The following is a 23,399-nucleotide window of genomic DNA, read 5'->3' as shown; positions in this document are numbered from 1 at the left end:
ATCGATATAGGGCCTACATTCGCCTCCCATTTAGCTATAACTGCTAGAGGGTGAATATCCAGTCGGGATGACAATAGGCACTTATGTATGGTAGAAATTAAATCCTTTTGTATGACTTTTAAAAGAAGTAATACAGGTGCTTCTCACAAATTAGAATATCATCAAAAGTTAATTTTTCAGTTCAATACAAAAAGTGGAACTCAGATATTTTATAGTAATTACAGTGATCTATTTCAAGTGTTTACTGTATTTTTCGCTTTGTAAGACGCACCCCCCCCCCCAAATTTGGGGGGGAAATGGGAGTGCGTTTTACAATGCGAATATACCGGTTTCTGCTTACCCGTACCGTGCGCTGCTGCCTGAGATGTCCGCTGCTTCTGCCCGGGGTGTCCGCGTCCACTGCCGCTGCTGCGGGGGGGCTCTGCCGACATTTCGTGAAAGGCCAGAGCCCCCCAGCAGTTCTGTGGTTTCCTCCTGTGCGGTGGACTCCAGTAACATGGCCGCTGGGAGGCAGCACAAGCCAGACGACAATCTCGGGAGATGAGATTTCAGTGCTGAGATCTCATCTCCCGAGATCTCCATCTACGCCTGCGTCGGCAGCCATTTTACTGGAGTCCACATTCACAGGTTGAAATTACAGAACTTCCAGGGGGCTCTTTCTTTCAAGAAATTTCGACAGAGCCCCCCCGCAGCGGCGGACATCCCGGGCGGCGGCAGTGGCAGCCTCGGACACCCTGTGCAGCAGACACCCCTGGCGGCAGCGCTAGACACCCCGCCGCTGGGGACTCTTGCAGCATCGGACACCTCATCTCACCCTGCAGCAGCACTCCACTCCTGCCTCCTCCAGCAGCGACCATGGGACCCCGCTTCACCCCAGCCACCACCCCTGGTAAGCAATAAGATGCATGGATTATAAGAAGCACCACCATTTTTTATTTTTTTTTTTTTTTAAATTTTCTTTTTTTTTTTTTCTCAAAATTTGGGGTGCGTCTTATAATCCGGAGCATCTTATAAAGCGAAAAATACGGTATTTCTGTTAATGTTGATGATTATGGCTTACAGCAGGGCTGTGGAGTCGGAGTCGTGGAGTCGGTGCTCATTTTGGTGGAGTCGGAGTTGGAGTCGGTATAAAATGGACCGACTCCGACTCCTAAAATATATAATAAATTGGGTACAGTAATTCAATGCAGGATGTGCTGAATATTTTTTCATAGGAGTTTGGGAAAGTTATGAAATGTCCTGTAAATGGCTGTTCTATTCCTGATCTAAGGCTACATTCACACACAGCGTTTTTCCTGCGTTTTTTGAGGATACGTCTTTCAGCTGCAAAAGCTGATCATCTTTTTAAAAAAACCGCATCACCTGAAAGGTTTTTGAGCTCATAGATAATGTTTTCAATAGCAAAAGCAGATTAGAAATCTGCTCTATCTATCCATTTATCCATATCTGTCTATCCATATCGTATCTGTACCAAAAAGAATGAAAACCGGGTAGTACACCAATATATATTCTGTTCTATCTAAATATCTTGATTATTGGATCATAAAAATGATTAAATGTCTGAGGTTCACATTGTACTACAATAAATTTTTCACTTAAATATAAGCAATATGTGTGGGAGTCGGAGTCGTGGAGTCGGAGGTGGAGTCGGTGTAAGGGAAATTGAGGAGTCGGAGTCGCAGGTTTGGCTTACCGACTCCACAGCCCTGGCTTACAGCCAATGAAACCCCAAAAGTCATTATCTCAGTAAACTAGAATACTTTGACACCAGCTTGAAAAATGATTTTAAAATCCGAAATGTTGGCCTACAAAAATGTATGTTCAGTAAATGTACTCAATATTTGTTCGGGGCTCATTTTGCATTAATTACTGCATCAATGTGGCATGGAGGCGATCAGCCCGTGGCACTGCTGAGGTGTTATGGAGGCCCAGGTTGCTTTGATAGCAGCCTTCAGCTTGTCTGCATTGTTGGGTCTGGTGTCTCTCATCTTCCTCTTGACAATACCTCATAGATTTTCTATGGGGTTAAGGTCAGATGAGTTTGCTGGCCAATCAAGCACAGTGATTCTGTTGTTTTTAAACCAGGTATTGGTACTTTTGGCAGTGTGGATAGGTGCCAAGTCCTGTTGAAGAATGAAATTTCAAAAATCCCCAAAATGCTTGTCGGTAGAGGGAAGCATGAAGTGCTCTAAATTTCCTGATAGACGGCTGCGCTGGCTTTGGTCTTGATAAAAACACAGTGCACCTACACCAGCAGATGACATGGCTCCCTAAACCATCACTGATTGTGGAAACTTCACAGTAGACCTCAAGCAGCTTGGATTGTGTGCCTCTCTACTCTTCTTCCAGACTCTGGGACCTTGATCTCCAAATTAAATGTAAAATTTACTTTCATCTGAAAACACCTTGGACCACTGAGCAACTGTCCAGTTCTTTTTCTCCTTGGCCCAGGTAAGATGCTTCTGGCGTTGTTTGTTGGTAATGAGTGGCTTGACACAAGGAATGCGACACTTGTAGCCCATGTCCTGGATGCATCTGTGTGTGGTGGCTCTAGAAGCAATGGCTCCAGCAGCAGTCCACTCCTTGTGAACCTTGCCCAAGTTTTTGAGTGGCTTTTTCTTTACAATCCTTTCAAGGCTACTGTTATCCCGGTTGCTTGTGCACCTTTTTCTACCACACTTTTTCCTTCCACTCAACTTTCCATTAATATGCTTGGATACAGCACTCTGAACAGCCAGCTTTTTCAGCAATAACGTATTGTGGCTTACCCTCCTTGTGGAGTGTGTCAATGACTGCCTTCTGGACATCTGTCAAGTCAGCAGTCTTCTCTATGATTGTGGAGCCTACTGAAACAGACTAAGGGACCTTTTTTAAACTTTTAGGAAGCCTTTACAGGTGTGTTTTTTTTTTTTTTTTTTTTTTTTTTTTTGTTCTAATTTACTGAGATCACTTTTGGGTTTTCATTGGCTATAAGCCGTAATCATCAACATTAACAGAAACAAACACTTGAAATCACTCTGTAATGAGTTTCACTCTTTGTATTGAACTGAAACTAACTTTTTGATAATTTTATACAGGTGCTTCACAAAATTAGACTGCAAAAGATCCATCAAACACGGTTGAGCTTGAAAGAGCATGTCTAATATGTAGGTACTGGTAAAAAGTGTTACCCGATGAATTTACGGTATATACTCGTGTATAAGCCGAGGTGTAAGCCGAAATTTTCAGCCCATTTTTTTGGTCTGAAAGTCCCCTCCTCGGCTTATACGCGAGTCATATACTGGGGGTGGGCGGGGGAGCGGGGTTGTCAGAGATCATACTCTCCTCTCCTGGCACTTCTCTGCAGCTTTTGCTTCTTACTCTGCCGTCTGCTTCCTGCATTCAGTGGTCACGTGGTACCGCTCATTAAACTCATGAATATGCGTGTATTTGAGTTTAATGAGCGGTACCACGTGACCATCTGAATGCAGGAAGGAGGTGGCAGAGGAAGAAGCAGAGAAGAGAGACTCGGGAGGGACAGAGGCTTTTTGCCTCCTGGAGCGCAGATGTTCCTGGAATAGTTTGAACTCCTTATACAGAACCCCAAAGTGCTAGAAAAGCAGTTTTCCCCCTCAAGTGACCCCATTTTGGAAATTATACCACTTTGGCAACTTATCTACAGATGTACTGCTGATTTTGACTCCATGGGTGGTTTCCAGAATCAAGCAGCAGTGGATGTTCCTAAGTGAAAATTGCAAACTGCCTTTGTAGTAACCAGTACATCATGGCCAGCTCATGCTTATGGAGGAACGCACTTGTAAATTAGGCGGGCTTTCATCGCTACAGAAATGAAAACGTGGATGTTATTTGTGGTTTAACGAAAAAAGTGGTTTGGTACCGTGTTAGCCAGTAGAGAAAAATATATAAAGTGCTCTCAGTGAGAGAAACAAAATAGGAATCTTGTGGGTATGATACCTTTTAATGGCTAACAAATAATAGTAAATGATGTTACAAAGCAAGCTTTTGAGACAACTTACGTCTCTTACGTCTGATAACTTACGTCTCTTCATCAGGCCGATATCAGACGTAAGAGACGTAAGTTGTCTCGAAAGCTTGCTTTGTAACATCATTTACTATTATTTGTTAGCCATTAAAAGGTATCATACCCACAAGATTCCGATTTTTTTTCTCACTGAGAGCACTTTATATATTTTGTGGTTTAGGCACATTGGGGCTTCAGAAGGGAGGGCGGCATTTTGATTTGGGAGCGCTGAATTTGTTTTGGAGGGTGAGGAGCCATTTCGCTTTTTCCAGAGTCTTTGTGCTACCAGTTACGTGGAAGACCCCTATATTTCCGTTAACCCCTTCCTGACCTGTGAGGCCACATAAGCGTCACGAAAGTCAGGTGACCGGGGTCACTGAAATGTCACCTAACCCGCAAGTACAGGGGGACCTATGCTTGACTACGATCACTTCCGGTGACCTTTTTGTCAAACCCCCCCCCCCCCCCGATCTGATTGGAGCTAGCGTCCATGTGACGCCATCCCTAAAAATCAGATGTGGAGGGGTGGAGTGAAGGAGTAAGCTATGGCTCTTCAGCTTCATCCCATCCATGGAAGCAGAAGAGCGAGGTGCCTGCTTGCTACCGTGCCACCACTGACCTGTGATCACCGCTGCCGCCATCCGGTACTCCCTTCTGCTCCCCCGCCGCCTGATTCCAGCCCCCCTGATCGCCCCCCCCCCCCCGCTGCTGCCGGCTCCATCTCTGTCAGCATCTCCTTAGCACCCTCCTGCCCCCCTGATCACTTTCCCTGCTGCTGCCGGCTCATCTGCATCTCCTCAGCCCCCCCGCGCCTGACAGCTCCTTCTGCCCCCGGTGATCACCCCCTGCCCCCCTGATCACTCCCCCTGCTGCTGCTGCCGGCTCCATCTCTGCCTCCATCTCCATCTGTATTTCCTCAGCCCCCTCCTGCCCCCTGGTGATCATGCCCCAGTGATAACCCTAATTACCTCCCCCCTGCTGCTTCCGCCACCTCCATCTGCTGCTGCATATCTTCAGCCCCCTCCTGCAGTAAAAAGTTTCACCTAACACTCGCACATACACACGCACACTTTAATTTTTTTTTTTTTTTTTTTTTTTTTTTTTTATACACACCACACACAATGTCCCGCTCATCCCAGTCACAAAGGGTGTGCTCAGCTGAGGAGGCATATGACATTATTGCTTCTGAAAATGATAGTGAGGGCGAGGACCCCACTTTTCTCTATTCCTCCCATTCTTCCTCCTCCAGCCAGGGCTGTGGAGTTAGTTTTGGTTGGAGTCGGAGTCTTTAGAAATGTACCGACTCCAGCTTTAAAAAAAAAAATGTATTAATATTTCATAATTGAACTTTCATATGAATTTTATAAATGTTACGCAAATATATATGTTCTATCAAACTATGAACAACAGTGATAAGCAGTTCTGCTGGAGATAGAGACATTTCTTACTTCTTGTGTGTCACTGTTCTCCACTGCCCTTATCTAATCTTATACTTGGTTAACCTCATGCTGCCCCAACCCCCCTACTTACAATGTATGAAACTGAAAGTGAAAATGTGTTGCAAATTCTTAGTAGTAAAGCTCCTCCTCTAGACTAGATCATACTAGGTGTGCGTCTTCCAAGCATCTCACAGCTGCCTGCTACTCAGAAGAGGAAGACTGTAAGAAGTATTATCCTTTCAACAAACTTTGCATCAGTTAACTGTGAATACATGAGGAATAATAACAGTATTACTGACCACTATATCAGTTGTACGACCTGGCAATAATTTTGTACAATTGTTTTTAGGAAAAACAATTGTCATTTGGATTGTGAATGCAGAATTAAAAACCTGAGTGTCAAAGAAGCATCACATTAAATCAGCTCTATTTGAACATTTCACCATCGCTCAAGATAGAAAACATTGTCTGTCAGTGTATGACAAATGATCCAGACGAAAACAAATGCTGTGAAGCCAAGATGAGTGCATATTCAGGCAAAGATAAAAATGCTCCTACCAGAGCTTCTAATCTAAAGAGACATGTACAGCGCTTTCATCCAGAAGTACTGAAAGCAGTGGATGAGAGAGACTGCATCCAAACCAATGAACCAGTGACCAGCTCTTCCAGCCAAACAAAGGAGCAGAGAACTTTGCAGCCATCAGTTGCAAGATATTTTGTCAGTGACAAAGTTACTGTGACAATGACAGTAGATACATTTAAAAAACAGATAATAGAGCTTGTTGTAAAGGATAGTGTGCCTATTTCATTATTTTCACGACCAGCTTTTATGTGTCTGAATGGGGAAATGGCCTGCAAGCTTGGTGTTTCTCTGGAGAGAGAGAGTATTAGAAAATTAGTAATCGAAGAAGCTTTTAAACAAAAGGAAGAACTTAAAAAAAACTCTCAAGGGATGCTTTCTGTTTCTTAAAATGGATGCCTGCACACGTCAGAGTGAACTATTTTGCCATCAATGTCCGATTTGTTTGTGACAAAAATGAAATAGTTACCAAGTCATTGGCAGTAAAAGACACCAAAGCTCATCACACCAGTGAGTTTCTCCAGGTCTTGGTGGAAAAGGTTCTGCAAGACTATGAACTTAAAAAAAGAGCAAGTTCTTTCTGTCATAACTGACAATGCTTCAAATATGATAAGTACTATTAAGCTAATGAATGAGAGTAATGATGGTGACCAGCAGCTAGAAGAACATTCTGGGTCCACAGACACAGAAATGTTTGAAATAGAGGAACACAGTATTGTAACTGAGGAGCAAACTGAAGTTGCTTCAGATGAACAGCAACATGATAGTTTAGATGATCTTGTTGAAACTGTGTCAATATGTTCTTTCATTCATCACATGCGCTGTTGTGCATACGTTACAGCTGGCTATAAGAGACAGTCTGCAAGAAGGACATGCTGCTGCACTGATTAGCAAGGTGAGAAAATTGGCTACTGTTGCCAGAACCCCTAAAGTTGACTCAATTTTGAAGAGACGTGCTGGAAAAGGGGCAATTATTGATCAAGCCACACGATGGGGCAGTACTTAATGATTCAGCGCTTGGTTGAACTGAAAACCTTTCTTGTAGACATGGCTAACCCTCAACTGACGCTAAATGAAAGTCAGTGGAATCAGGTGACTGAGCTGGAAAATTGCTAGAGCACCCATTTACAGTGACTAAAAAAATTACAAGCAGAGGACTTAACTCCAGGTATTTTCTTAAAGGAGTGGAAGAACCTGATGTTTCGCCTGTCCCAAAGAGGAGGGTTAATTGCAAGTGGCATTGCTATATCAATGAAACGGAGAGAGGAGCTACTATTACAAAATAACATTCTTTTGGCAGCTGTTTATGTAGACCCAATGCATCGGATTCTTCTAGATGATCAACAGCTAAGTAAAGGAAAAGAAGCTCTGCTTGAAATAGCAGTAAGGATGAAAGGGTTGCAGAACAGTCAGGAGGAACAAGAAGAATTTGGTCGTCCTGCCACATCTAAACCCTCATCATCAACTGATGAATTTAATTTCGAAAAATATTTGGATCACAAGGACCGTGCAAAGCGTTCCCGCATAGAAGAGTCATCCCCATCAAGGAACACAGCCAGTACATTTCAGCAGAATTTTTCATGTGCACTAAAAGAAATTGAGAAATTTGACCGTTCATCAAAAATAACAGTGCAACAAGCGATTCCTCTGTATCCTGACATTGTCAGAGATGTTGCCCGAGTGGTTACTGCTTTGCCACCAACACAAGTTAGTGTAGAGAGGTTGTTCTCTGCTCTCAAAATAATTAGATCAGATTTGAGGGCATCCATGAAGGAGGATCTGACAGAGGCAATACTTTTTCTGAGGACAAATTTATAGTTTTCTTCTTATTAACTGCATAAAAGTGTTTATTGCATATTTACTTACAGTTTATAAAAGTTTATAAAAGTTATTTGCTATATTCTAATTGTATTCTAATAAATGTAGTTTTTGCTCTAAGTGGTCTGATTACTTATATGATGGTGAGAAACTGAATAAGCACGATGTTTAATATTTTACAACAGTAAATTTGTTATGAATTGGCCATTTATGAAGGAGTCGGAGCCGGAGCCTGATAAAATCCAGGAGTCGGAGTCGCAACTGTGGCTTACCGACTCCACATCCCTGCCTCCAGCGACACAAATTTACCACCACCAAGATGTCGCAGGACGAGAAATTGTCTGGAGCCCAGGGAGGAAGAGCCAGGGGAGAAGATCCACAGCCAAGTGCGAGTAACCCCCAACCTAGTGCTAGTCACGCCCAACCTAGCACTAGTGCCCCCTCCTTGACCCTCGTCCCTGAAAATTTTGCTCCACATATTCCTGATTTCATTCCCCAATTTGGAATCCAGTTCGATACTGCCAACTTCAGGGAAATAGACTTTTTCAAAGTCTTTTTCTCGGGAATCAATTGTCAGTCTTATGTTGGAGCAAACAAACTTGTACGCCCTGCAGTTTTTTGCCCAAAACCCAAATTCATCATTTTCTACTTGTTGACTGTAGAAATGATGAAATATTGGGGACTGGACCTTCACATGGGGATTGTGAAGAAAACGGAAATTCTCCAATGCTGGAGTACTTATATTTTTCCTCTTCGCCACGACAGCACCCACTGAGAGAGGGGATCCGCCCCTAGGAACAGGAAACCTACAGAGAGATAAATGGGGTGGTCCCCCTCGCTCCCTCAGTTTGGTTTCCTGTTCCTAGGAAGGAACCCGCAGAAGAGGATACCTGGTCTGGTAGCCCCCCGCGTGCATAATATGAGCAGCGGGGGCCCCAGGACTGGAAGCAGCGTTGGGAGGAAGAGATGAGGTCCCCTAGCTGGTAATGCAGGTGAGGCCTCAGTGAGGAGTACCGAGGCTCACTTAATGGGGCAGGGGCAGCGCGCACCCCCCCCAATCCCCATAAGGGGGATATGTACGCATTACAACGCCGGTGTTCGTCCCCCGCCCCCGATACAACAAAGGGGGGGCTGGAGGCGTGAAGATACCTGGAGTCCGGGGGCAGCGGTCGCTGAGGGAGCGAGGAGAAGGTTGCCAGCGCTCTCAGACTGAGGCGACCCGGAAGTGCAGTATCAGCTTCCGGGGTCAGGGGAGGCAAGGAAGGCGCGCGGCAATACAGCTGCGCCTGCGCAGTGAAAAAAAAAGGGGGAGAAAGATGACCTGGTTTCGCTCCAACAGAGCCAGCCGAATGAGTCCCCACAGGGCAGCAGAAAGAGCGGAACTACAAGGAGGAGCAGCAGTACTAGGAGAAGTGGCCGCTCCAGAAGAGAGTCCAGCGAGCATTCCAGACAGAATGAGCCCACACAAAAGAAGCGGAAGGAGAAAGAACCGTCCCGCGCTTCGCCTCAGCCTGAATTGCGAACCCCGCAGCCAGTAGATTGCTGACGAGAAGCACGGGTGAGTGTTTTTAGTCAGACTTATAGCTAATGGCGTTCCCTTGATCTATACTTTAGGCCAAGAGAACGGAGAAGGCGAAAAATGGAGAGTGTGCCTTATGTTCTCAGTCCCTCCCAGATGGCCACCCTAAAAGATGATGCGAGTCTTGTATTGAGGAGACCCTACAGGAAGAATCCTCAGGGAGAAAAGAGGATATCCGTGCTATAATTAGAGAGGAGCTACGGGCCTTGGGCGGCTCCAGTAGTCTGGGAGGTCGTTCTAGAGGAATGGTTTCGCCAAGAGGAATGGCTTCACCGGCGTCAGGATCGCCGTCAGAAAATGGGGAACTAGACTCAGATAGATCCCAGGAATACTTTTCCTCTGAGGAGGAGGCACAGACTTGTTTCCCTACGGACAGTATTAATAACCTAGTTAAATCTGTCCGAAATACCATGGGGTTACCAGAGAGTAAGGACCCCAAGACTCCGCAGGACATGTTTGCAGGCATTTCCCGAAAAAAGGTCCGGGCATTCCCAGTAGTCCCAGCTATAAAGGAGCTGGTAAAAAGGGAGTGGGAGAAACAGGGTCAGAGAACCTTCCTCCCCTTAACGTCAAAACGCAAATATCCGTTTGACGATGAGGACTTGACATCTTGGTCGAGAGCCCCCAAAGTAGATGCGGCAGTGGCCTCAGATCCTCCCTGCCGGTGGAAGATTCAGGAACTTTGGCTGACTCGTTAGATCGTAAGACAGACACCTTTCTTAAACAATCCTGGGAGGCATGCACGGCAGCTTTTAAGCCCGCAATAGCAGCCACGTGCACAGCAAGATCAATGTTAGTGTGGCTGAATGACCTAGAGGACAAAATAAAGAGCGCAGTATCCCAACACAAACTCCTTTCCTCTATTCCCCTCATGAAGGGAGCAGCGGCTTTCCTTTCTGACTCCTCAGCGGACTCTCTCCGATTATCTGCTAGAGCAGCAGGGCTAACCAATTCGGGCCGGCAGGCCTTAAGGTTGAAGGGGTGGAGAGGAGATACGCAGACAAAGACTAAACTTTGCGCTATACCCTGCCAGCGTAAGTACCTATTTGGCACGGAATTGGACGAAATCTTAACAAAAGCGGGGGAGAGAAGGAAAGGGTTTCCTAACCCGTATATTTCCTTTAACAGGAGGGCCTACAGGAAGCCTCCGTTCGGGAAAAAGAGATTTCAAACCTCAGGACCGCTGGGGAAATAAGGATCCCAAACAGAGAGGCAGCCTTTTTGGGAAACGTCCCTTCAGAGGAGACAGGTTCCGCTAGTACCAGTATACCGGTAGGTGGCAGACTACTGAAGTTCAGCCACCAATGGGGGAAGATTACATCCAACCCCTGGGCCATTGATATCGTCTCATCGGGCCTAAAACTAGAATTTGTTCGGCACCCACAGAACTCCTTCCTATTGACTTCTATGAAGTCCCAAGCACAGCAGGAGGCACTGGAGATGGAGGTTGCAACGCTGTTAACTAAGCGTGCTCTGATAGAGGTCCCGGGGGACGAAAAGGGAGAGGGCTTTTATTCTCCCCTATTTTTGGTCCCTAAGCCAGACGGCTCTTTTAGGACTATAATAAATTTAAAAAAGCTTAACACATTCTTGAAGCTGAGGTCGTTTAAAATGGAATCAATAAATTCAGCAATAAAACTTGTTCCCCTGGTGTTATATGGCAGTCTTGGACCTAAAGGATGCCTATTACCATCTCCCCATATACCAGAGGCACCAGAGATTCCTGCGGGTAGCGGTCTGGTTCGAGGGTCGGATTCAACATTTCCAGTTTACGGCGATGCCGTTCGGACTATCTATGGCCCCTCGAGTGTTTACCAAATTGATGTTGGAGGTGATGTCATATATAAGGCTGAATGACACCTTAGTGGTCCCCTAATTGGACGACCTGCTCATAGTGGGAGATTCTGTTGCCCAATGTGAAAATAGAATAGCTGATATTGTCTCATCCTTACAGACACTAGGCTGGCTAATCAACTGGGAGAAGTCCAGGCTAAAACCAGTAACCTGTCAGAAGTTCCTAGGCCTGCAAGTAGATTCCGTAAGTCAGAAATGCTTTCTACCTGATGCTAAGGCGCAGACCATAGCTAATAAGATATGGATCATCACTGAAAAACCTGTAATATCATTGAGACAGGGTGTGTCCTTGCTGGAGTCCCTAGTATCATGCATTCCAGCGGTGCAATGGGCCCAATTCCACTCCAGAAGATTGCAGTGGGCTATTTTACAGGAGACAGACAGATTGCAGGGGCAGTTGGAAGGGAGGATATCCCTATCGCCCAAAGTCGTTAACTCCCTAGATTGGTGGTTGGATCCTACCAATTTATCAAGAGGAGTTCAATGGTGGGTTACTCCCTCTAGGGTACTCACCACGGATGCTAGCCCCTCGGGGTGGGGAGCCCACCTAGAGGAAGAGATGGTGCAAGGCCAATGGCTGGAGGAAGAAGCAGAAAGCTCTAATATGAAGGAACTAACAGCAGTCTACTATGCTATATCTCAATTTCTCCCGCAGTTAAAAGGCACCCACGTGAGGATCCAGTCAGACAATACCACCGCAGTGGCATATATAAACAGGCAAGGAGGTACGCGATCAAAGCCATTGATGTCTATTGCGGAGAAGATCTTTCAGATAGCCGAGGTGCATCTTCACTCCTTGTCTGCGCTCCACATAAGAGGAGTAGACAATTCTCGAGCAGACTACCTCAGCCAACAGACCCTATATCAGGGCGAATGGGTCCTCAGCCACCACATCTTCGAAATGATAGAGGCAAAATGGGGCAGGCCAGAGATAGACCTGTTCGCAACCAGAGCCAACAGACATGTAAAAAGGTTCGCTTCTCTCTACAGAGCGGACAACCCAGACATACTAGATGCCCTACAAGCACCCTGGACATTCCATCAAGCCTATGCCTTTCCTCCAATGGTTCTGTTACCAACAGTGATCAGGAAAATAAGACAAGAGAGGGCGAGGGTCATCCTGATAACACCGTTTTGGCCCAAGAGGCCGTGGTTTTCATGGCTGAGAGCCATGTCAATATCCAACCCATGGATTCTGCCGCTACACCGGGACCTTCTCTCGCAGGGTCCCTGCTACCATCCACAGGTCAAAGCCCTGCGCCTAACGGCCTGGAATTTGAGAGGGAACTATTGAAGCAGAAAGGCTTCTCAAAAAACCTGACTAATACCCTTCTGCAAAGTAGGAAAGAATCTACAACAAGAATATACTCTAAGGTGTGGAGAAAATTCCTGGCCTTTCACCCAGCAAAATTATCCGGTGAAGTGCCCATTACGGCCATTCTAGAATTCCTTCAGAAGGGTCGGGAATTGAGGCTATCAGTAAATACTCTAAAGGTCCATGTATCGGCCCTAGGAGCCTTGTTTAACTACAACGTGGCAGGTAATAGGTGGGTGACCCGGTTTATTTCAGCTTGTCAGCGGTCAGAGCCAGTTCATATTCCTCAGCTACCAGCATGGAACCTTAGTCTTGTGTTAGAAGCCTTCACTCAGCCCCCCTTTGAACCCATAAGTTCAATATCAATGAAATGCCTCTCATTAAAGACTGCTACACTAGTGGCCTTAGTATCAGCTAGAAGAGTAAGTGATCTTCACGCCCTGTCGGTTGACCCCCCGTTCCTGTCAGTAACACGGGACAGACTGATATTGAAAACAGACCCGTCCTACCTGCCAAAACGGGCAACTAAGTTTCATAGATCTCAGGAGATCTGCCTACCTTCTTTTTATGAGAACCCAACAACACAGGACGAGGTTAAATATCATACTTTAGATGTTAGAAGAGCTGTGCTAGCCTACTTAGATAGGACCAGTCCCTGGAGGCAGAGTAGGTCTCTTTTTGTCTCCTTCCAGGGTAACAAGAAGGGGGCTAGAGTTACAACGGGCGCGTTGTCCAGGTGGATCAGAGATGCGATCACAATGGCATATTCAGCAAAAGGAGAGGACCCTCCACAGGGTATTAAGGCGCACTCTACCAGAGCCTTGTCATCCTCCTGGGCCGAGAGGGCGAACGTCCCAATTGAGCAAATATGTAAGGCTGCAACCTGGTCTTCTCCATCTACCTTCTATAGTCACTATAGACTAGATTTGTCCTCTACAGAGGATCTGTCTTTTGGTAGATCTGTCCTTAACACGGTGTGCCCTCCCAGGTGATTATCTCTGGAAATCTCTCAGTGGGTGCTGTCGTGGCGAAGAGGAAAAACCGGATTACTTACCGGTAATACTCTTTTGTAGAGTCCACGACAGCACCTGCCCACTTCCCGCCCGTAAAAATTCACAGGTGTTTCTCCTTGGTGGTGGAGATTAGAATTAAGACTTAAAATGTAGAAAGCCACAGCAAGCATAGAATTGTGTGTGTATATATATATATATATATATATATATATATATATGTATGTATGTATAATATAAAATATGAATTGTGCTAACAAATTGACTAAAACATGTATGGCGGTTCCTCCGTTGTTCTCTGTAATACAAACTGAGGGAGCGAGGGGGACCGCCCCATTTATCTCTGTAGGTTTCCTGTTCCTAGGGGCGGATCCCCTCTCTCAGTGGGTGCTGTCGTGGACTCTACAAAAGAGTATTACCGGTAAGTAATCCAATTCTTTTTTTTTTTTTTTTTTTTTTTTAATCAAACTCCAATATTTGGTATGGTTATGATTCGCAAACGTTTTGAGGCGATTCAGAAGCTTCTCCATTTTAAGGACAATACTGACAGCCTTCCCTGCGTTTATCCAAACTTTGATACTGTTCAAAATTCGGCCGGTCATTGAACACTTCAGCAACAAGTTTGCTGACTTGTACATTCCCCAAAGGGAAATTTGTGTGGATGAATCCAAAGGGAGGCTTCAGTTCCGTCAGTACCTGCCCAGCAAAAGGGCAAGGTACGGGATAAAACTATAAGCTGTGTGAGAGTATCTCGGGGTACACACTCAGCTGTAGAGTTTACCATGGGAAGATTGATAAAGGTTACCATCTGTACATTGATAACTTTTAAACAAGAATCCCACTCTTTCAATCCCTCTCTGCCAGAGCTACCACAGCTTGCGGTACTGTGCATAGAAACCAGAGGGGTCTCCCTTTGTCGCTAATTGAGCTGCCTCTTCCAAAGGGTGAGAGCAGAGCCCAATGTAGCGGCAACATTCTCGTGGTCAAGTTCAAAGACGAGATGTCTTTTTCTTGAAAACAATCCATGGTCCCATCACCACGGCTGCCTCCGTTCGAGATACCCTAGCACAGGTTAACAAACCGGACTGTGCCCTGGGGTACAACAAACACATGGGGGGAGTTGATCTTTCTGATCAAGTCCTCCAGCCCTATAGTGCCATGTGGAATGCGAAGGTGTGGTATGAAAAACTGGCTGTGCACGTTGTACAAATGGCACTGTATAATGCATACGTGCTATCACGATGTGCAGGCCAGGCCAACAACAGTTTCCTTCAGTTCCAGGAGGCAGTGATAAAGGCCCTGATGTTTGGAGACGAGGAATGAGCCTGCCCCAGCACCCCTGGAACTCAAGTCTCCCGTATGGTACCAGGGCAACATTTTCCCCGTGAGGGGAGAGCAAAAAAAGGTACCTGGTATGCTATAAAAGGGGGACAAAAAGGGAATCTCCTTTCCAATGTGAAACGTGTCCTGACAAACCTGGACTGTTTGAATGTCTCATTCCAACCACACACACCAACCTGATGTACACTACACCACATCACACACCAACCTGACATACACTACACCAGGGTTTCCCAACTCCAGTCCTCAAGGCCCACCAACAGATCATGTTGTCAAGATTTCCTTAGTATTGCTCAGGTGGTAATTGCATCACCTGTGCAAAACAAAGGAAATCCTGAAAACATGAACTGTTGGTGGGCCTTGAGGACTGGAGTTGGGAAACCCTGCACTACATCACACACACCAACCTGACATACACTACATACTTTCCATAAGCGACATGGTGTCCGCTAACAATTGGAGCTAATTTTCCATTCAAAAAGTCAAATGGCGCGCCTTCCCTTCCGAGCTCTGCAGTTGCCCAAACAGTAGTTTATGACCACATATGAGGTATCGGTGTACTCAGGGAAAAATTGCCCAACAAATTTTAGGATCCATTTTATTCTGTTGCCTATGTGAAAATGAAAAAATTGAGGCTAAAAGAAAATTCTTGTGGAAAAAAAAGTACTTTTTCTTTTTTACGGATCAATTTGTGAATCACCTGGGGGTTCAAAGTGATCACTATGCATCTAGATAAGTTCCTTGGGGGGGGTCTAGTTTCCAAAATGGGGTCACTTGTGGGGGAGCTCCAATGTTGCAATGATGCAATGACTCTCCCACATCAAAAATCCCACAAATGGAGACAAATATAAAGACAAGGTGTCCTCCACACACTAAGTATACAAGATTAAATACTATGTAATATATAAATGATGAGGAGACCTGTACTCACAAACGTGGCTCTTCACAGCACCTTGCAAATAAATGCTATACCCATATATGGAAGCAGAGCAAATACCTGAACACCGCTAAAATAGCTAAATGGCTGTAAACTCGCTACATATTACCAAAAGGTGAAAGCCAGATCGGCCAAAGCTCATGAAATCATGAATGTGCATGAAAAAGATAAAGTGCCTGGTGCAGCTGTGGGATGAGATGGTGGGGGACTTTGTATCGGTCTCTTAATTCTACTGAACAGTTAGCTAGGATTCTCCTGCTTGGTTCTTATCTATTTTCAGCATAAAGGTACCGTTACACATAGCGACTCACCAGCGATCCCGACAACGATATCAACGTGTCAGGATCGCTGGTGAGTCACTATGTGATCGCTGGTAAGCTGTCACAGCTTCACCAGCGATCAGCACCAGCGACGCCAAGCGCCCGGCGTCGCTGTGTACTTTAGTTACCAGCGCGCTGATGCAGGGAGTTGGTAACTAAGGTACACATCGGGTTTCTAAGGGACATACGTCACTTAGAAACCCGATGTGTACCTTAGTTACCAGCTCCATGCATCAGCGCACTGGTTACTAAGGTACACAGAGGGTTTCTAGGCACCGCACGGTGCTTAGAAACCCTGCGTTTACCTTAGTTACCAGCTGATCGCTGGTCTCCCGCCTGTCACACGCAGCGATGCTTGAGGGCCAGCGGGAGACCAGCGATCAAAGAAATGTCCAGGGCTTTCCAAGAGCGATCAGCGATACCGGCAGGGGGGGCGGCCGCTGATCGCTGTCACACACAGCGATCTCCCTGGTGAGATCGCTGTTGCGTCACACAAAACTTGTGACTCAGCAGCGATCTCGCTAGCGAGATCGCTATGTGTGACGGGGCCCTTAGGCCCGGGATCACACTAGAGTATGGCTTCAGATTCGCTATGCTAATGACCCTGCTCTGCTGTGAATGGGAGCCGAGTGTCCTGCTACTGTGCCGAAACACATGTTGGGGAGGGTGGCTGTCCAGACCAGGTGCAGTGTAGCTTGTAAGTTATACCTTATACTTACCATACTCTTTGATGTCTAACGCTGTTTTCAGAAATTTTCCTGGTCCATGACATAAATTATGCATATACTGACACCTATTGGTGTTATTGGGTATTATTCCCTTTATTCATGTGATATATCTATGCAGTGACACATATGGTGTTCACTATTTTTGCACTAATATTGCACTTTAATACCTATGTATTTTTTGCACTTTATATACGCTTTATTTGTATAATTATGATGTACACCTATAGGGAATTGATATACAATTTTTACTAATTTGTATGCACCTTACTTATGAATATATATTATTTTGGTTTTTAAAAATTTTTTTTTTCACTGAGATATATATATTTGTTAGCACCATTTACTGCAATAATATGCCCTTATGAAATGGATAGTACTGCCCTCTTATGTATATTTTTATATTATAAAACACTGATGCTTTGCTACTTTTAAAATACCTCAAGTACCTTATTTATAGAATAATAAAGTATATTTTTACATTGAGGACTTATGGTCAATGTGTTCTTGTGTGTTGTGCTGTGTTCAGTGATTTGACTGTCCTAACAATTATAATTATAATATAGTCTGTGGGGTTATCAGCTGTAGATACCACTGGGTCTGCATATATCACTGTGTGATTGCTGCTGCTGATTTTCCCGTTTTCCTTGGTGTGGTGTTCCCTAGATTTGCAGTGGTATGATACTCCTTCCATTTCATTATGATCGCTTGCACAGTGCTCCTTGGGATGTTTAAAGTTTTGGAAATCATTTTGCATCCAAATCTGGCTTTAAACTTCTCCACAACAGTATCACGGACCTGCCTGTTGTGTTCCTTGGGCTTCATGATGCTCTCTGTGCTTAAAACAGAACCCTGAGACTATCACAGAGCAGGAGCATTTATATGGAGGCTTGATTACAGACAGGTGGATTATATTTATCAATAGTCATTTAGGACAACATTGGATCATTCAGAGATCCACAATGAACTTCTGGAGTGAGTTTGCTGCACTGAAAGTAAAGGGGCTGAATAATATTGCACACCCCACTTTTCAGTTTTTGTATTTCTAGAAAAATATAAAATAACCAATAAATTTCGTTCAACTTCACAATTGTGCCCCACTTCTTGATTGATTCTTCACCAAAAATTTACATTTGGTATCTTTTATGTTTGAAGCATGATATGTGGGAAAAGGTTGAAAAGTTCCAGGGGGCCGAATACTTCCACAAGGCACTGTTTATCCTTGAAAATGACTACAAGTTTGTGAGTGGTGGGTAAAATTGTTGAGCGTTTCATAGCAGAATAGTATGTGATAAAATTTGGTCTTTTGCTTCTCGTGGTTTTTCCTTCTCCATCTTTTGTTTCACATGTCCTATGACTCAGTTTAACTCGAGTTGCTTCTCTTTTCAGGTAATACCGCCTTGCATGATTGTGCTGAATCAGGAAGTTTGGAAATAATGAAAATGCTTCTGAAATATGGAGCTCGCATGGAAAAAGATGGGTATGGTATGACGCCACTGCTATCAGCCAGTGTGACCGGCCACACTAATATTGTTGATTTCCTTACTCAACACCCGCAGACAAGTAAAATTGAGCGCATCAATGCACTTGAACTCCTTGGAGCTACATTTGTTGACAAAAAGCGGGACCTTCTTGGTGCCTTAAAGTATTGGAAGAGAGCTATGGATATGAGATACAGTGACAGGACTAATGTCATCAGGAAGCCCATGCCACAGGCTTTAATAATGGCTTATGACTATGCCAAGGAGGTTAATACTGCGGAAGAATTAGACAACCTTATTGCTGACCCTGATGAGATGAGGATGCAGGCGCTGTTGATAAGGGAGCGAATCTTGGGTCCATCGCATCCAGATACATCCTATTACATCCGGTACCGTGGTGCAGTTTACGCAGACTCTGGAAACTTCAAACGTTGTATTAATTTATGGAAGTATGCCTTGGACATGCAGCAGAACAACCTGGATCCTTTAAGTCCTATGACTGCAAGTAGTTTATTGTCTTTTGCAGAGCTGTTTTCCTTCATGCTTCAGGACCGAGCAAAAGGCTTGTTTGACACTACAGTTACTTTTGATGACCTTATGGGTGTATTGTGCAAAAGCGTGTTAGAAATAGACAGGGCGGTCAGACTTGCAACAGCGCCGCCTGACCAAATCCAGTTGAACAAGGCCCTATCTATTATTTTGCACTTGATCTGTTTGCTGGAGAAGGTGCCGTGCAGCTCAGAGCAAGAGCACTTCAAAAAACAGAATATCTATCGATTCCTTAAGCTGCATCCCAAAGGAAAAAACAACTTTAGTCCGCTGCACCTGGCTGTAGACAAAAACACCACTTGTGTTGGCCGCTACCCTGTTTGCAAATTTCCCTCTCTTCAGGTGACCGCTATTTTGTTGGAGTGTGGCGCTGATGTTAACGTCAGAGACTCTGAAGAGAACAGTCCGTTGCACATCGCAGCGCTCAACAATCATCCAGATATCATGAATCTGCTCATAAAATCTGGGGCACACTTTGACTCTACAAACGCGCACAACCAAACTGCCTGTGACTTGCTGGATGAGAAGGAAATGGCCAAGAACTTGATCCAGCCCATCAATCACACCACCCTGCAATGTCTCGCTGCACGCGTGATTGTCAAACACAATCTACAGTACAGAAAAGAAATCCCTGAAAAGCTGGAAAGTTTTGTGTTGCTTCATAGATGATGTTTTTATGGGACTTCTAGGACAACTGAAGGGTGTGTGCTTGGACTGTCAGTTTCTTACAAAAGCACCGTTGATGGGAAACATCAGTAAGGCATCGGCTGGTATCAGCCCCATCTGAATGGGTCTAATCTCACTCCATCAGCATTGAAAGGATTGGTTGCCCATATTTTAAATATACAAAATCTATGAAAATTTGGTTTTCTGTCTCATCCTAAATTTGAAACATCTGCAACCTAACCTGTAAAATCTGTTCCATTTGGTATTTTTTCTTCCTGTTGGTGTTGGATGGGGGTAGGGGAGAGCAGCAATTTGATTTTTGATTTTTTTATTTTTTTTTCTTCATCCCTGCTCTTGCTGGTTTTGTGGATTTCTTTTCTTAATTACACGTTTAAGGTGTTTTTTATTTTTTGTTTTTGTTTTTTTTTCCCCTCCTGCTCTCATAATCTTCCAGTGTGTGGATGGGTATCTTTCTATGGACCATTTGCTAAGTTGTAAAAGCTTTATGAACATGTTAATGTTTGCAATTACCATAAGTGCTTTATCTCCTCTATGCACTGGCTTGGACATGACTGTTGTGTGTTAGCATACTTCTATGCAGCATTTTGCCAGCCCAATTTAAAATCCAATTTGTCAGTTTAAATTTAATTTTCTATTCTGCACTAAAGCAGCATGGCTATTTTTTTTTCTTTTTTGTTGGCGTTCTGCTATATTTCTGGTGGTAAAACGGCTTCTTTCAATATTGCCTGTTCTTTAACCTAACATTATAGGCGGAGAATATTCTGTCTTGCTAAGTCCATAGAATGAAACACGCTTGTGCAGAACGTCTTACTCTCTTGCTTTCACCTCCTATTTTGCTTTAAAGGGACTTTAAATGACCATTTTCTTCTGTTAAGCCATACCACTTGGCATGGAGACAGATTAGCAGCGAGACACACCGCAGGGAAGAAAAGAATGAATTAACCATGCATTAAAAAAAAATACTGTTGGATGGTAATGTTAAATATGAATTACTTTTAGGAATATCATCCCTTTTTTTGTGGGGTCCCTTTTAAATGATATTTGCAACAAATGCAGAGATTGTTTCCCATGTGGCATGCTGCATTTTCAGTGAGTACTAATACAAATGTAGTGTGAAGATAAAAGGGCGGCACGTTGGTTTGCCAGGGCTTCTCATGTATCTTGCATTAATGTCCTTACTGTTTTCCAGTAATCAGTCTAGGTAACTCGCACACCTTGGTACCATTTGTCAGTCGGCCTCCTTTTTTTTTTTTTTCTTCTTCTCCTCTTTCTTCTCTTTTTTTTTTTTTTTTTTTTTTTTTTGGGGAAGTGGGCAGCCGTAACCTGCATCATTTTCTTATGCAGCTGGTAAGGAAATTTAAATTCATCCACTATACTTTTTTTTTTTTTTTTTTTTTTTTATTTTATTTTATTTTCCCTTTCTCTTTCTATCCCCCCATCCCCTTTGGAAGGAAGGGCTTGATGTGGTTATAAGGAGTGTAGAGCGCACAAATAAGATTCAGGTGATTACGTTAACAGCACTTTATTGTTCTGTAATAACATTTATATTGGCCCTGCAATTGTCTTACAATAAAACTATTCAATGAAAAACATGTGAATTGCTTAAAGAAAATACTAAACTGACTTTGTAATTTTATGCGTTGATGGATTCTTCATTTAACATATGAATGCAACATTCTGATTTTTTTTTTTTTTTCCAATGCAGGAGGGTTATTGTATTTATTTTTTAATTTATTAGTTTTAGTGTATTTGCTGTATTTAGGCTCTAGACTCGTGTTCCCCTCTGCTGTGGTTTTCGTAAGGGGGTGTATACAGGGGGTTTGTTAGTGGCTGGGTGCCAGCGTCTAAATGAGTCTTCCCTGGCAATACTGCCTCAGGAAAATCCCAATGATAGTGTTTCCGGAGGCAGCTTTGCTATCATTCTTGCGGTAGCTTTTACTCCTATAGCCTCAGTATAGAGTGCACTTGGCTTCCCATCGGAAGCCACACCAAAGAACGAACATGTTACTACTTTTAACTGCTTTAGGATTTCTGAATGCTGAATCTGTTAAAAGAATGGACTTATTAAGGTGGAATATGTACACAGTAATGCCCTTTTGATATTACTGTGCGCCATGTTCATTTTATGGGGTGCTTTTGTTGCATTTTTTTCTTCAAGCGGATTGGAGGTGAAAGCTACCTGAAAGACTCCTTGTGCATATACCCTACGGTAGGTTTGTGCCAACAAGCAATTTACACTTCCTGTTGTTCATCTGGCTTTTCAGGTATAGAATGGGGATAAGACCTAAGTGCAGCAAATGATAAATCTTGGTGAAAGAGAACTTCTGTTCTTTAGTTATAGATCTCCCATTAGTACGCACTGTGCAGCTGCGGCCTGGGTCCCTTGCCTCCTGCTTGTGATAGTTTATTACTAGTGATGAGTGATCATGCTCTGGTGTTACCCGAGTATCTTGGGCATGCTTGAATAATGTTTGCGCCTCCACGGCTGAATTTTTTTTTTTTTGCAGCTGTTAGGCAATCCCCACATGTGTTGCGGTGATTGCCTAACAGCGGCAGGGACTCTAACATATTATTCGTGCATGCCCAAGATACTTGGATAATACCCGACCATGATTTGGTAACACGTTAGCAGGGCACGTTCGCTCATCACTATTACCCATCAGCAGAGAAGAGCAATGTGAAACAATATTGGGGACTTAATAATTATGCAATTAGTCATTGTAGGGACTTGTTGCCTTTTATGACTGTTCTCATTTAAAACAGAATTTGTATCTTCATCTGTATAGTGAACATACAGCACATCAAGGAGGGCAGAACGTGGTGGTGAGGTATCTAAGAGCTGCCTGGAGTAAAATGATCAGTGCTAAAGTGTTATCAAAACAGGAGCCAAATTTCTGTCTATAAGGAAAAACAAGCTCGGGATTGGTGATGGTGTTTGAAATGAATGCAACCAAGCTGGGATTAAAAAAAACATTAGGCTAAGAGCACACTACTCTAGTGGACTTTGCCAAACAACATGTATGCCGGTAAAGTATACCTTTGCCATAGACCCTTATTCACCAGGTAAAGGCCAAAAACGTGTCTATTTGGCCTTAATCTGTTAAGAATGTGTGCATATGCGCAATTTAGGGAGAAAGTTGTCAATCACTGGGAGAGCTGCATCTTTTAAATACCAGGATGCAGCCTGGGCTCTTAAAAGTCAGTTTGTCTATCAATTATGGTACTAGTTTTCTTGTAGTTTTTATAGACTGCAGGAATTGAGATCTGTCATAATGTAGTTCTGCCAATATAAGTTGAATGTAGAAATTTATGTAGATACTACTACAGCTAATAGATATTTATGGCATATGAAAAGGTTTACATCATGTTTGAACATTATACAGTACCTGTAGGTAACATACTAGACTGAACATGGTTAAAGTGGGCACATAGCGCTGAACTAATTGGCAGAATTGCAACTGGCAAGGAGGACAGGTGGGGAGTGGTTTGAATATGATGTAGGGGATAAGGTTCCAGATCCCACATGGAGTGAAAGCCATCATATTGAGGTGCTCAGTTCAGAGGAAGAGAAGGTAGCTTACTGGCCTAACGTCACAGCCAAAGAGGGAGCAGGGTGGAAAAGCACAGCCGTACGTTCGTAGCCAGTATGTTGGCTGCTGCTGCCGACCGTGCCAAGGAAATGAGCACACCCAAGCCAGCTCAAACGAGCTCCCTGGAGTGGGATTTCCTCAATGTCCTAAAAA

The 23,399-nt window shown here is 44.1% G+C and overlaps 1 protein-coding gene across 2 annotated transcripts in view; it reads left to right on the top strand.

Annotated features, from left to right (window-relative positions):
• FEM1C (fem-1 homolog C) overlaps positions 1 to 21,292 on the top strand; it is a 46,188-nt gene extending 24,896 nt beyond the window's left edge. For both annotated transcript variants that reach the window (XM_073552726.1, XM_073552784.1), the window contains exon 3: positions 18,329 to 21,292. In XM_073552726.1, coding sequence (XP_073408827.1) covers positions 18,329 to 19,638 — 1,310 coding nt within the window. In that variant the 3' untranslated portion in view covers positions 19,639 to 21,292. The remainder of the gene's footprint in view (positions 1 to 18,328) is intronic.
• Positions 21,293 to 23,399: the final 2,107 nt, after the last annotated feature.

This window comes from Dendrobates tinctorius, unplaced genomic scaffold, assembly GCF_039654945.1.
Source record: "Dendrobates tinctorius isolate UK_male_01 unplaced genomic scaffold, ASM3965494v1 ptg000003l, whole genome shotgun sequence".
NCBI classification, from domain to species: domain Eukaryota; kingdom Metazoa; phylum Chordata; class Amphibia; order Anura; family Dendrobatidae; genus Dendrobates; species Dendrobates tinctorius.
Note: the sequence above shows the minus strand (reverse complement) of the source record. Positions and strands in the feature narration are given on the sequence as shown.